Consider the following 14,771-nt stretch of genomic DNA (forward strand, 5'->3'; position numbering starts at 1 on the left):
ATTGTAGTAAAGAAGGTAAATAAAAGATGTAAGTTTCCTAAATTCTACTAGCTGCACAAATAAGAGAATGGTACGTGAATGGAATTCGTATAACTTGGTTATTAGGTCTACTATTGGGTCAGTACAGCAGCGGCGCGGGCGAGGGCGGGGGTGCTCGCGCGGCATGCTCGGGCTCGGACTCGCACGCGTCGGTGGAAGCGGGTGTGGGCGGCGGCGGGCGGTTGCTGGCGCGGTAGTGGCGGTAGGGGCGGCGCCGCGCACTGCTGGCCGTGGCCGGGCTCGGCGGCGGGTTGGCCGTGGGCCGCGGGTAGCGCCCGCACAGGCTGTCCGACGCGGAGAGAGAATTTGTGTTCGTCGCTCTGGAACGGGAGAAATTGTTTCAAGCTATGCATTTTATTTGTATAAAATAAACATGTATCATAAATAGAAATAAATTTCATCACAAAATTACATGATAGTGTAAACGTATACGCAAGCCTACCAATAAATGACTTTGTATGTAGACAAGTGTAAACCACGGTAGATAGTACAATAGTTTTTGCTGCATGTGCGCAAACATTCGTACACTGTAAGAATGTTAATTGTAACAAAATTTATTTCATTAATCAATTTGACTATAATACATATTATTATATCTAGCTTATTGGCTAGTACTCACTGTGACGGCGGCGGGGAAGGCGGTGCTAACGGCGTCAACGGGTCCAACGGATCTATCCTCGGCATATTATAATCGGGTGGTGGTTTCATCACTAGCGGGCGAGCTGGCGGGCGGCGGGCCGGTTGCGCTCTGCAGCGACGTAGTGCTGCACAAGCGCCTACTAGCGCTGCGCATGCGCCCGCCGCTGCACACCACACTGCTACGGCTGGCCAGGAACGGGAGCCGCCTGTTACCATCTGTGAAACATAGTATTATCATTAAGAATTCTTCACAATTTAAAATAGTCTTACATTCCAGTCAAATAAAGTCAAATAAAGGGAGAGCAAGAAGAAACAAATGCTTTATTGTATCTTTATTATATCGATACACGTCAATTATAAACATCAGCAATACATTTTTATTAAAATTAACCCATTGAGCTCCAAGCGGCCCGATCGGTCCAAGACACAATAGATTTTCTATTATGTCTGTGGTTCCGGGGCCTGAGTTATTAAAAACAAAAACAGAAGATGTGGAATTGGGTTATATGTATTTAATAATTGTACACAGCGTTATGCTACAAACAAATTTTTAAATTTTATTTAATCAGTATTTGTATTATAATAGTATGAGCAAAAACTGCAATAATAACGATCCAAGAATACTTACGGAATCTTTCTGTACGTATCCACAGGCGGAGGGCGTTTCATCAGATCCATCTTCACAATGCTGATGTCCGTCGCACAGCAAACGGGGAGCGAGGCATAGCCGATCGTCACATCTATAACAATTGTATCAATTAGTGTTTAATTAAAAATATCCAGTATGTCACTAATTTGTACGGTTGTGTGCGGTTGTGCATTGTACACTAAAGGGTTTTTTTATATTTTAATATTTAATAAAAGATATTTTACTAAATAGTTATTTCACATTGCAACTCTACGTGCATACAATTTTTAACACATCTCAACCGCAATATTATACCTTACTAGCTCCGCTCCGCGGTTTCACCCGCGTGGCTCCGCTCCTGTTTTTCTTAGCGTGATGATATATAGCCTTCCTCGATGAATGGTCTATCTAACACCGAAATAATTTTTCAAATCGGACTTTTCGACAATCGATTTTTTTTCCTGAGATTAGCGCGTTCAAACAAAAAAACTCTTCAGCTTTATAATATTAGTATAGATTCTAGACATGTAAGTCAAAATCGCAACTCACTCTACCACTATCGACATACCACTATATGACCATATTGGGCCATAGTCTATCAAAAACACCGTAATGCCTCATACATACGTAACGATTTATAACTCACCGGAAAGCATCGGGCAGCGGCTTGGCATGGCAGAACGCGCCAGTGTTGCAGGCGCCGAGCGCGGGCGCGCACGCCCCGTCCGCGCAGCGCAGCCCGCCGCCGCACGCGTCGCACGACCGCTCGTCCGACCCGTCCGGGCAGTCCGTCTGGCCGTCGCATCTGGGGACACAACGAGTTATTAAATATTTGCCAAACTTAACTTTTAAGAAAAGAAACAAAGCTATATGTAAATCGCGAAATAAGGACACAAATTAAACTTTTTTTTAAATAAATTATGACGTGAATTGAAAGGTACTGATAAATGGAATAAATAAGTAAATGGAAATTTAGTTTATGGAGGAGTTAACAGTGATGTAGGTTGAGGGAAGTAAATGTTCTGATTCAACAGTATTGTTTATCTTGTGTTCATAAATTTAATACATAACTCAGTGAATGTATTTCATTTTAAATAATTTATGTTTTTCAAGTTGTGAACCAAATAAATAAATAAAAACCATTCGCACAAACAATTATCATGTGTAGTATTAAATTATAAATATTGTAAACTTAGACTAGTCAATATCGATATTTAACTAACTTCCAATGCATCGGTATGCAGTGCGCGTGCGCGTCCTGCGGCGCGTCGCTGTCCGCGGCGCACAGCAGGTGTCCGGGCGCGCACGGCAGCGCGGCGGGTGTGCGCGCGCACCGCAGCCCGCACCCGCACGCGCCGCCCGCACCGCACGCGCCTGGTGCCGTGCCGCACGTGCCGCCGCCGAAGCACGGGTGCTCGCGGGACACCTAAACACAAAAAAAACATAATCACTAAAATAAATAGCATAAAAAGACACAGGCTACTTGGCGTATATCTTGTCACCATAAAAATCGTAATATATCGAGGAATGACAATACGTATGTGGAACAGGTGTGATGTTAACGTGCAATGCACGCGAGACTACACTTCATAAGGCGCTCACCCGCAGCACGGCGAGCGCGGCCAGCAGGCGCGCGAGGTGCTGCACGGGCGCGGCGGGCGCGTCGCGGCGGTGCAGCGGCAGCCGCATCGGGGCCCGCTCGCCGCCGCCCAGGTACAGCGCGCCGCTATATGCTGCCAGCGAGCCCACCCAGCCGCCTTGCCATACTATGCGCCTGGCAATATGCATTTCACAATATAACAAATTTGCCTTTTCATTAAAACTTTCACTTATAAAAATAATTTCACAAAAACCAGAAAAATAAATCCGCAAATATTCTAATCCGAAAAAGAGCGTGTGCACACGTGTCAGAAATATAACTTTTTTGTGACGGTATTGCCATGACGCGACCTTGAAATTTTACTCTCAATGCGCCTTAAGAAATTTCACTTCAAAAATTGCCTGATGATTCATACTTTCACGTATCATAATTAGCGAAAAACCAAAACCAGGAGATAAATCCGCAAAATTTTCTAATCCTACAAACTATATCACTTCACACTAACAAACTAGTCTCCTCTCCAAACACGAACCTGTTACTCGTATCGAGATCCACCGCATGTATCTGTCGAGCCACCGCCCAGTACACGGTGCCCGTGGTCTGGTCGAGCGTGAGCGCCGTCACGTTGGTGACGCGCGCCAGCTCTATTTGCGCGGTGCCGTCCACGCTCGACCGCATTATTGCGCCTAGTCCTGCGTCGCTCCATACTAGTAACCTGCGAAATAGTATTGAGATTTTTAATGAGAAAAATCTAAAATTTCAAAGCTTTTTAGACCAATAAAATAATCTATTAAATAAAATAATTGTGAAAGTAAAATAAAATAATACTTAATATAAGGGGGTAAATGTGCACTTTTTGTCTCTTAATTTCTAAAGATTATGTCCCTGTATTATAATAGCATAAAAATATTTTTTAATAAAATCCAACAAACCTTTTAGTCTGATGAAACGCCAAGTGCCTCGGCATCATTTTCTCTCCCCTCACTATGGTACCCGTAGTAGCATTATTCTCTATGGAAGTTGCATTTATCGAATCCGTGTCTAAACAGGTCCAATACAGTGCTCTTCCTAGAACATCTAAGACCATGTGGAATGGTCTAGAAAGGCCGGAAATTACGACAGAAGAGTCAGTGACAGCGGATGTGGTCGAATACGAGATGGGCACGCGGCGTATTGAGTGGCTTTCATCGTCCATCCAGTATAAATACCTAAAAATTTATAAATCATTATATTTTTTTTCGTACTTGCACACATTACAAATACATTGAACAATAATGTTACTAAACTTAAATGTTTTCATTACTATAATGGCAATGGATATATAGGTGAACAAGAACAAACTATTATAGAACGAATAATTTTTGTGAAATTCTTAACATCTGTGAAATATATATTACCTATCTACAGGATCATACTCAATCGCTTTGACACTCTTAAGGCCAGTAAGAGGTATAAAGGCATCGTTACACTCGCCGTTCGCGACTAAAATTCGACCAACTGCATTCTTCTGAGCGAATAGAAGAAACTCTTCTGGTTCTGCAAAATAATCGGTTTTTATTAACACAATACATAATAGATAGAAAACTTTTAAACCATTTTTCCCAAAACGACGAAAGGTCATCAATTATTCATAATGTTTTTTTGTTTGTTTTTAGGCATTTTATCCAGGTCCAATACGAAAAATGTATGATGCAAATAATTAAAAAACTTAATTTATGAAAAACAACTAACCAGAACACGAAATATTATCCCGATTGAGTCGATAATGCGCAGGGCAGGCACATCTATAGTCATTGTTGGGTAGCGGCAAGCACAAATGCGAACAACCCCCATTATCCACCCCACACTGGTTTGGGAGAGAATCCCGAGCTCTATGGTACACTTTGAGGTCTGATATATAGTCCAGTTGCGTGTGTATCGTTTTGCGATTTGAACCATCTGCTTTCTTCGCGACTTCTATGAGACCTAAACAAGAAATTATTTATTTGTTAATATAACACTGACAGTTGTATGTTTATATGAAATTATAACGAAGTATTAAAATTTTATGAAATGCACAAATGTATAAGAAGAAGTGAAGAAGAAGAAGTATTACAATTAGAAAAAAAAAGTTACACATGCAAATATAACCTTCTTATTTAAAATTAAGAAATATGTAATTGTAGCATGCTGTTAGAATCTTTAATAATATTTAAGTGAATTATCAATGAACTTACCAGTATTCCAATCACCCCAGAACACTCTGTCACAATACAATGCAAGTGCATAGGGCATAGATATATTATCAGCCAGCACTTTTCTCCCAGTACCATTCAAGAACGCATACTCTATGGTCGGTGGATCTAGCGCCGCCCAGTAGATGGCGCGCTTTTCAATGTCTATGGCTAGAGCGTGCACGCGGCCTACTTGCTCTATGAGCACGGTAGGGGAAGAACCGTCCATAGACGCTCGTTTTATTGTTTTCGAACCGAGCTCTGACCAGTACATATAACTGAAATTAAATTTAATCCATATTAATTTTAACAATTTGTCAAGATATAGTTGCAACATTATAACGTATAGACATTCCAGTCCACACTAAAATCTGTCCATAAAAATATGTTAGAGAAATCTGGTGAAAATGACACAGAAAAATAACTATTATACAATATGCACTCACCCTTTTCTTGGATCCAACACAATACTTTTGGGTTTCTTTAGACCTTGCCAAATGAGAGTACGCCTGCTGGAACCATCGAGTCTCGAAACTTCTATCCTCTGACCGGCCGTGTCCGTCCAGTATATATTTTGTCCTGACCAATCAATAGCTAGGCCTGAACAGAAAATAATAAATTTTAACTGTTAATAAGCTTTATTATATTTTTACTTAAAAATATTTAATAGTTTTACACACAAATAATAAAACAACATTATAAAACTGACCTTCAACTAAGCCCATCCATTCTAAAATCTTCTCCATATTAGATCCATTTATTGAACAGCGATTGATCGTCTTCGTCTTACTGTCAGACCAGTACAGCTTAGATCCAGAGACATGGACTGCTAATGCGCTATAAAATAATATTACGAAGTTTTTTACATCACAAATAAACTTTGTCTTGGGACATTGTAAGTAAAGTGACAATTTCTTTAAGCGTGTAAGTATGTATCGTGATGATGATCGCGAGTAATAATTTAGTACCCATAAAAGTAGACGACGAATTTCAGCCACATATCCTAGGTTATCATAAAAAAATACAGAATAAGATATTCATAAAGATTTTATTATTCGTTTTTTGTAGATATAAAATATTAATATAATAGGGACCGGCTAAGAAAGAGCACGAGTTAGAAGTTATAAAGAAACGGAACGGTCGGTAATCTCCCCCGCCTCGCCGCACATACCGCGCCCTAGGTATAATTACGGTTAGGTAGGTTACGGTCAAGCTATAATAAATAATGGCTCTGAAAAGAATACAAACCTGACTTCCTTCAGCTCTTTAATGGGTAACACTGCATCATTATTCTCATTCTCAACACTTATCAGCCCGATAATATTTTTCCGACTGTATACAAGGAAGGCTTCAGGTTCTATACAATTTTTTCTATCACTGCCTAGTTCAAGACCTGAAATATGTTTCGTGTTTAGTAAACGGAATAAGAACTAATAAGAATTAATATTAATTTCGATAAAAAGAGCGTAAACAACATAATTTTGAAAGTGTTATGACTTAATCACAAATAAAAATATACTTTTTTTTATTTATTTACTCATTTTTTGAACGGAGAAAATGTATTTAAATTTAAATTAATTTCACCAATTGAGTTATTAACAATTAATTAATTAAAAAACTCACCCAAAGGACAGCTACACACATAATCCTGTGGCCTGTTAAAGCAGAAATGTGAGCATCCGCCATTATTGTCCGCACATTTATTCCACCCCAGTGGGTCACCCAGTCGGAAAGCTTTCACGCCCATCATGTTAGCCATTTGCTCTACCACAGGTTGACGTTCGGATCCTGTGAAAAAATATAAACAAAAAAAATATTCAATGTTATTTTGTCAGGCTTTTGCATGTCTTACATTTTTTTTTTTTAATTAGTAATTAGTAAAAGTGAAGTCCCGTGTCCCCGTAGTGGGGTAAGGGGCAGATGCATTATGTATACATCTGTTTCACTGATCGATTTTCTTTAGGGACAAGTTGGTGTCCTTCTGTGTCCTACCAGACCGAGACATTTTTTTTTTCTTCGTCTCCACCGGGAATCAAACCCAGGACCCCTCGGTTCTACGCTCACGCGTCAACCACTGTACCAAGGAGGCGGTCACTAGTAGTAAGGACTACTAATACTTGTACTGACTGTAGTAATTAGTAAGGACTATTTAAGTGTTTGCAGATTTAATTTTATAACTGATTTTTATTTACTTTACCTGTGTCCTTATTAATCCGGTCCATTGTACGTCTTTGCATATCAGTCCAATATAGATGTTGTCCAAGCAGCGTCAGTCCAAAAATGTGTAAAATATCACTATTATGCAGTTCCCGCCTGTCAGTGCCGTCCATGTTACACACCTAAGAATCGTCAAAAGTGAACAACAATTATTATATTTCCATCAGAAAGTTTTTTCTGGCTTTTTTTTTCATGTTCCTCTTACATATCGTTTAAATAGAGTTATAAATAGCCTCTGTTGCACTCAACAAATTCGATCGGCCTACTATACATTTTATAACACATCAAATTCTAACAAAACTCACCTCAATCTTGTGTGTCCTTGCATCACCCCAGTATAGTTTATTGTTCTTTGTGTCGAGTGCTATCCCGTTGGGCCAGGTTAATTTCTCCGATATAAGAAGCACTCTGCCTGTGCCGTCTAAATTCGCCCGTTCAATTTTAGGTTTCTTTTCGTTCCAGTCAGACCAAAACATCCAGCCGGCGGTCGGATGTAATGCAATAGCCCGCGGATTGTAAAGTTCTTCATGAATTATCACCTAAGTAGAAAAGAAATAAAATCATGTGTAGTTCAATGTACTAGACAAAATACAATTCAATAAGATACATATGAAGATGTTATCCAATTAAAAATACACATATCTTTATAAACATTTGTATTTAATTCACATTTTTAACAAACAATGCAATATAACACGACAAAAAACTATTTTTATGAATATGATTATTTTATACCTATTTTATCGCACTTTTTCAATGAATATATATTATAAATATCAATATAAAAAGTTTCCAAAAAAGACATTAATATACCTTTTTTGCACTACCATCAAGTCTCGCTACAGTAATAGTATCAGAAACAGGATCAGTCCAATAAATGTTTCTTGCTAAAGGGTCGATTGCAATGCTATCTGGCACTCCACTGCTGTGTATCACTACAGATTGCTCACTACCATCTAAACGGGCTCTTGATATTGTTTTTGACTAGAAAATTGAAAAAAATGAATACAAAAATTATCTCTACATTGTTTTACAATTAAACAAGATATTCACAAATTTAAGTAAAGTTCTTATACCGAATAAGAAAAAGAAAAGTCTTTAATATTCAAATGTATGAAAAGTAACATTTGAAATTATCATCAATAATTAATTGTATATACGAAACTTCCTTACCAAACTGTCAGTCCAATAAATATATTCTGTTTTCGGATCAAAATCAACAGTGATTGCTCTTTTGAGATCTTTCAAAGGCATCGTGTATGGAGTAAAATCTGGAGAGTCTAGTGATATTTTGGAAATAATGGATCTTTGTGCAACAATTAACATGGATTGAGGTCCATTATAGCATGTTGTATTACTCCCATCTTTGAGTTTTACACCAGTAGGACATGCACATACATAACCTGAAAGTGCACAATTTATATTACACTAAATTCAACAATATTTCTTAATAATTTTCATAATTAAACTACAAAATCTACAATTATCTTAAACTTAAGCCATAATTCACCATGCTCGTCATATGCATGTTGGAAAATGTGTAAATTATAATTGAATATTTAATTCTTTGAAATGCTGAATAAAGTTTTAATACCTGGTGGATTAGGTGCTAAGAGGCACAAATGTGAACATCCCTGGTTATTGACTTTGCAGGGATAGTCATCACTGGGCACAATTTGCCTGCCCTCATCATATACTTTAATATCAACGGGTACTGAATCTGTTTTGACCAATTCCTTTATAGGTCCACTTGTATTTATATCCCATGTGTATATGGCCCTGTATTAAAAAGTATTTTTCATATTGTACAGGGTGTCCGCCGGCAGATTTTACACTTTAAATTGTGTTTACGGCGACTAATAATGCGGAAGGGTGGGGAGAGGGGTATCATTCGACGCACCAGAGTTGCGGATTATTTAGTAGCCATGAGTCAGTGGACAGGAGCACACCGCGCTTTTGCGGTTGAGGCGTATTTCGCGAACAATAATTCGACCAATGTGGCGAGGCGTCGTTTTTGTTCACGCTATGAAATCCGACGACTAAACGATGGGCCATCAATACAATTAATATGGTCATGGGTACAGAAGTTTAGAGGTTCTGGCTCACTTAAAAATGAGCCTCGGCCTGGACCTTCAACGTCTGTTACTACGCCTGAAAACGTAGAACACGTGAGAAGGGAAATTTTACGTAATCCGCGTAAGTCTATTCGGAAGATTGCCGAACGTTACTGCGCAATGCTAGACAACTTTTCTATACCGGAGCTGCATCGTCATGTTAGTTACAATAATAGGACCAATTTTCAGCAGGATGGGGCCACGGCACACACTGCTAGGGACTCAATAGCAAAAGTGAGAGAGCTTTTTCCCGGAAAATTAATAAGTCGCTTTGGCGACATAGCCTGGCCCCCTAGATCACCAGATCTGACACCTTGCGACTTTTTCCTATGGGGATATTTAAAGTCTCGCGTATACAGCAATTCACCATCAACAATACCGGCCCTCCAAAAAAATATACGACGCGAGGTTGCGGCGATCAATCCGGAACTTTGTAAGCGAGTTTTCGCCAACATGAAGGAAAGGTTACAAGAATGTTTGCAGCTAGAAGGACGCCATTTGAGTGGAGTGCTTTTAAAAAAATAAAATCCGCATTATTCTTCTGTAAGATAATTAATAAATGACTTTGATAGTATTCATGGTTCATTTTATTTTATTTTTTAAAGTGTAAAATCTGCCGGCGGACACCCTTTATTTGTACAAATGAACAGTTTTTCACATTGTGTCAGAACTCTGAATACAGTATAAAGTGAATGACTCATTATTTCATTACTTTAGAAATGTTTACTAGGTAACAGGAATTATTTTTAAACATTTTAAATTTAAATCATTAATGTTTTGAAATACTAAATTTCTGATTACATATAACATTTATTAATACAGTTCAATGATATAATATATATAGTCATACTAAAAACATACCATGTTTTCCAGTCAGTCCAATAAAGTTTTTCATTAAATAAAGTCAATGCATATGGGTAATTTAGACCGGTTTTCACTATCCTCTTCCTTTTACTTCCTTCAAAGTCAATGACATCAACAAATTGCAGTTTAGAGTCCACCCAGTATATTAAATTATTGTTATAGTCTATGGTTATACCATTTGGCCAGAATATATTGTCTTTAACAATAACTTTACGAGAGGCAGGATCACCGTTCATCCCTGCCCTTTCTATTTTGGGTATCTCACCCCAATCTGTCCAGAACATTAATCTGAAATATTAAACATAAAATAGACTTTACCTTATTTAAATCATACATATAATAATTATTGGAGAGGTCAAGAATTATAATACTTTAGGTCTCTTAGGATGAATGGACAACAATGTAATGGAAAAATTGTGAAATTGCCACAGATAATAAATTAAAAGACTAATACTGTAAATATATTAAGGAATTAAACTGAAAATAAAATTCGCTATCAATTATAATGATTATTAATGATATATGTATTTAAACTTACCCAGCTTTAGGAACAACAGCAATAGCTACTGCCAAGTCCACCTCTGACCAAAACAATACCTTTCTATACTTGTCATCAATACTTATTACTTCTATTCTATTAGTTTCTCCGTCAGTCCAATATAACTTATTTGTATACCAATCTATTGCAATACCTGTGGGGGTGATTAAACCCTCTGACACTATACGCATCTGCAAATATATTTAGAAATAGATAGATAAAGAAACATAGTTTTTCAAGAAGTAACATAAAAACAAACACTACAACCTTAATAAAATGTATCAACTAATAAAGGTACATAAAGAACATACAATAACTAATGCTACAGTTATTTAGTCATTAAAATTGATGTAAAAAATCGTTACCTTTTCTCCAGCGTAATAAGTCTCGTTGTATTGCATACATTGTATCAATTCCGCAGTCTGATCTGACCAACATATGAGGTCTTTTCTGTGCAAGAAATCAACAGCTGATCCCTGCTCTAAACCTTTTATGATAGGATTGGCTTTGCTCAATCTAGACACATTTCCCACTCTTATGTCAGCAGCGGTTGAATATAATAATACAGGATTAGTTGCAGAAGAGTAGTATCCTAGTAAAAAGAAATGATCATAAATGTCACATAAGTGAAGGCAATTTCTGACGAAAATAACGATGCACATACCTTTTAACTGCAAAAACATCAATAAAGTGAACACATGTATAAAATTTTGTATTATTTTGTCAGCCTGTACAATTCTTCGGCGTTTTGTCATAATGAAAACCAAACACGTCGCGTTACAGTATTCTTCATGAGCTTAATCTATCATAGAAACTAAGGCACTAACGGAAAGTGATAAATTGTTAAAACGATCATTTGTATGGTAAGTTATTTTAATTTATTAGTTTTTAGTAAACAAACAATTTTATTAAAAATTTCAATGCACTCGAATGAATTGAAAGATCAACAAAGAGAAACTATGAACTACAGAGGAAAGCCACAGCATATAACACTTGGTACAGATAATAAAATAGGACGAACCAAGAGAGTGAAACCACAGAGCAAGTGAAGTGAAACCACAAACAATAATTTATTATTGTGGTGTATTGTGTACCTATGCTACACGTCATCGTTAATTTTTTCAAATGTCAATTTTGACAAATCTTTTTTACACTCATCACTCATCAGCTTGTAACTTGTCAACAGAGAACAATTTTGCGGTTGCATCCTTTTTATTTATTTTAAAATAAACATACGACAATAAATGTATTTAATAGTTCATAATAATAGTATTCATAATCTTGTAGGTTTGCCATAAGATAAAAAATATAAAATTATAAAAAATAAGTTGATGTACGTCGGCAAAAATCATGTATTCATTTCGTAGGTAATAATCGAAATAACATAAATATTCTACTTTATTGTTAATGTAAAGCCATGGAGATTCCTGCGTTGTATGATTTCTGCATGTATGGGGCCATAATTGTGGTCGCCGGATTTGTCGGAGTAAGTTAGATTTATATTTACAGTTTTGTGTTTACGGATTCCTATTTTAATAATGACACGTCAGTTACTTAATTCCATATCAAATAATAATAATGATTTTATTGACGACATCCTTCAAATTAAATATAATTTTTCAAATTTACAGCTAGTTACACTACTACTAAATTTCACAGAACCATATCCTATTGTTGAGCGATTCAAGGAAGAGGAGACTTACAAAGATCCCAGAACTAAATCCAAAGATAAGTTTCCGACACTGGAAGATCCATCTGAAGTACATTTAAGTGTAATTGTTCCTGCTTACAACGAAGAAGAAAGATGTAAGATGCTTTGTATTGAATAACAATACTAACTATATTATGCATAGTTATAAATTTAGAAATAGTAGAAATACCTGAAATTTTATTTTGTTGTTCTGCCTTACTATTATCATTAAGGGGTATGAAAAATAGATGTTGGCTAATTCTCAGACCTACCTCATATGCACAGAAAATTTCATGAGAATCGGCCTAGCCGTTTTGAAGGAGTATGGTAACTAACATTGTGACATGGAAATTTTATATATTAGATTAATTTATATATTCTACGTTATTACAGTACCACCCATGCTTGAAGAGGCCTTTGAGTTCTTAGAAACCAGAAGACAAAATCAACCTGGGTATAAATATGAAATAATAGTTGTGAGTGATGGGAGTAAAGACAAGACAGTTAGTGTGACTCAAGAATATGTTGAGAAATATGGCTGTGACAAGATAAGATGCTTGGAACTGGTCAAAAATAGAGGAAAAGGTGGTGCAGTGAAATTGGTAAGTATAATATTATACCTATGACAATATTATAATATGAAGAAAAAATTATGTAATAACTATAAAACATAGGAGCATTACAGAAAACTAATGCTTTGTGCCTAAACTGAAACAATGGGTATTAATTTTTAATACATAAGTGTTACAACAAATTAAAAGGTAAAAGACATAAAAAGTGTTACAATTTTAGGGAATATTTAGCTGTAGAGGTGCAACAATATTATTTGCGGATGCAGATGGCGCATCTAAATTTGAAGATTTAACAAAACTTGAGAGTGCACTTAAAGAGATAAGTAAGTGTGATCCGCTCACACAACCAGAGTATGTCAGTATTGGCAAAGCTATTGTCATTGGCTCCAGGGCGCATTTAGAAAAAGAGTCATTAGCTAAAAGAAATATATTTAGGTAAGTAACAATTTTTGTAATGTATATTTCATTTAAAACAGTAAACTAATAAGTGTAGGTTAATAAAGCATTTTTTACATGATTTATGTTCAATAAATATTTAACTAAGGCCAAGAGTAAAATAAAAAATCCTTATTTTTCCTTCATACACTTCAAAAAAAGTCATAATGAGCCAAAATGAACACATGACCCAAAGTTGATTTTTCTTATTTGCAGGAATATCCTCATGTATGGCTTCCATTTCTTAGTGTGGTTGTTCACAGTGAAAGGTGTTAGAGACACTCAGTGTGGATTCAAACTATTTACAAGGAAAGCAGCTAGAACTTGCTTTGAAAGTCTTCATGTGAATAGATGGTAAAAATTTTTGAATTGAAAATGAATATGAATCTTCTTTATTCAACATGTGCTTTTGGATTTAAATTTACATACAAATTTTAGATAAAACACAGTATTTCTAATCTAATGTTATCTTATCTGAATATTAAATAGATAATCAAAAATTATGTACCCCACCTACATAGGTAAAGAATTTTAACTCTTTTACTAGGCTGGACTAGCTTAGATAATATAATAGACTAGCTAGATTAATAAATTGTCAATTTTTTACAGGGCATTTGATGTAGAATTACTCTACATAGCACAAAAATTGAACATTCCAATTGTAGAAATTCCAGTAAGATGGACTGAAATTGAAGGCTCCAAGGTTACACCAGTATTGTCATGGATACAAATGGGTGTTGACTTGGCTCTCATTTGGCTCAAGTACACAATTGGAGCTTGGAAAATTAAAAACGTATAATTTAAGCACAATATATCTTAACCATGTAAGCTGTATACTATATTTTAATAAATTGTATTGCTTAATTTTGTTTCTGATTGGGCATTCATTTGTCACATCTTTCATCTTTGGCTAATATTATACTACCCGCGGCTTCGTGAATACAGAATGAAACCCGTTATAGGAGTTTTTGAGTTTATTGCGAAAAAGCAGTTGTGGCGGAAAAGCATGTTTTATAAAATCACATAATGATGTTCATAGCTTTTATCATAATTTTCTACTATCCAAAATTTGGCCAGATGGTGTCTTTCTTTGAAGTACATAAATATGAAAATCGCAACACGAAGAGAGCCTATACACATAATTAACATACGGAATTACCGATTGTGCAAATTTTTTTTTTTTGTCATTAGGCTTTGAAATTTTCTAAGTGATGATTCTACA

At 36.3% G+C, this 14,771-nt stretch overlaps 2 protein-coding genes across 2 annotated transcripts; one reads left to right on the forward strand and one right to left on the reverse strand.

The window, feature by feature from the left end:
* Positions 1-115: 115 nt before the first annotated feature.
* Positions 116-11,790, reverse strand: LOC123691810 (low-density lipoprotein receptor-related protein 6). The gene is made up of 24 exons (XM_045636378.1): positions 11,517-11,790; positions 11,218-11,444; positions 10,853-11,043; positions 10,312-10,602; positions 8,931-9,115; positions 8,510-8,739; positions 8,150-8,320; positions 7,642-7,875; positions 7,317-7,458; positions 6,743-6,907; positions 6,368-6,512; positions 5,829-5,956; positions 5,566-5,719; positions 5,123-5,397; positions 4,638-4,871; positions 4,304-4,442; positions 3,839-4,114; positions 3,439-3,621; positions 2,909-3,080; positions 2,530-2,732; positions 1,953-2,111; positions 1,307-1,418; positions 659-894; positions 116-359 (listed from the first exon to the last, which is right to left on the reverse strand). Exons 1-24 carry the CDS (start codon positions 11,605-11,607, stop codon positions 119-121), a joined length of 4,584 nt encoding a protein of 1,527 aa, XP_045492334.1. The 5' UTR covers positions 11,608-11,790; the 3' UTR covers positions 116-118.
* A 233-nt stretch (positions 11,791-12,023) lies between these two features.
* Positions 12,024-14,413, forward strand: LOC123691988 (dolichyl-phosphate beta-glucosyltransferase). The gene is made up of 6 exons (XM_045636587.1): positions 12,024-12,338; positions 12,484-12,658; positions 12,936-13,144; positions 13,335-13,549; positions 13,766-13,903; positions 14,159-14,413. Exons 1-6 carry the CDS (start codon positions 12,270-12,272, stop codon positions 14,346-14,348), a joined length of 996 nt encoding a protein of 331 aa, XP_045492543.1. The 5' UTR covers positions 12,024-12,269; the 3' UTR covers positions 14,349-14,413.
* The last annotated feature ends 358 nt before the right edge of the window (positions 14,414-14,771 follow it).

Source organism: Colias croceus, chromosome 5, assembly GCF_905220415.1.
Source record: "Colias croceus chromosome 5, ilColCroc2.1".
Lineage (NCBI taxonomy): Eukaryota > Metazoa > Arthropoda > Insecta > Lepidoptera > Pieridae > Colias > Colias croceus.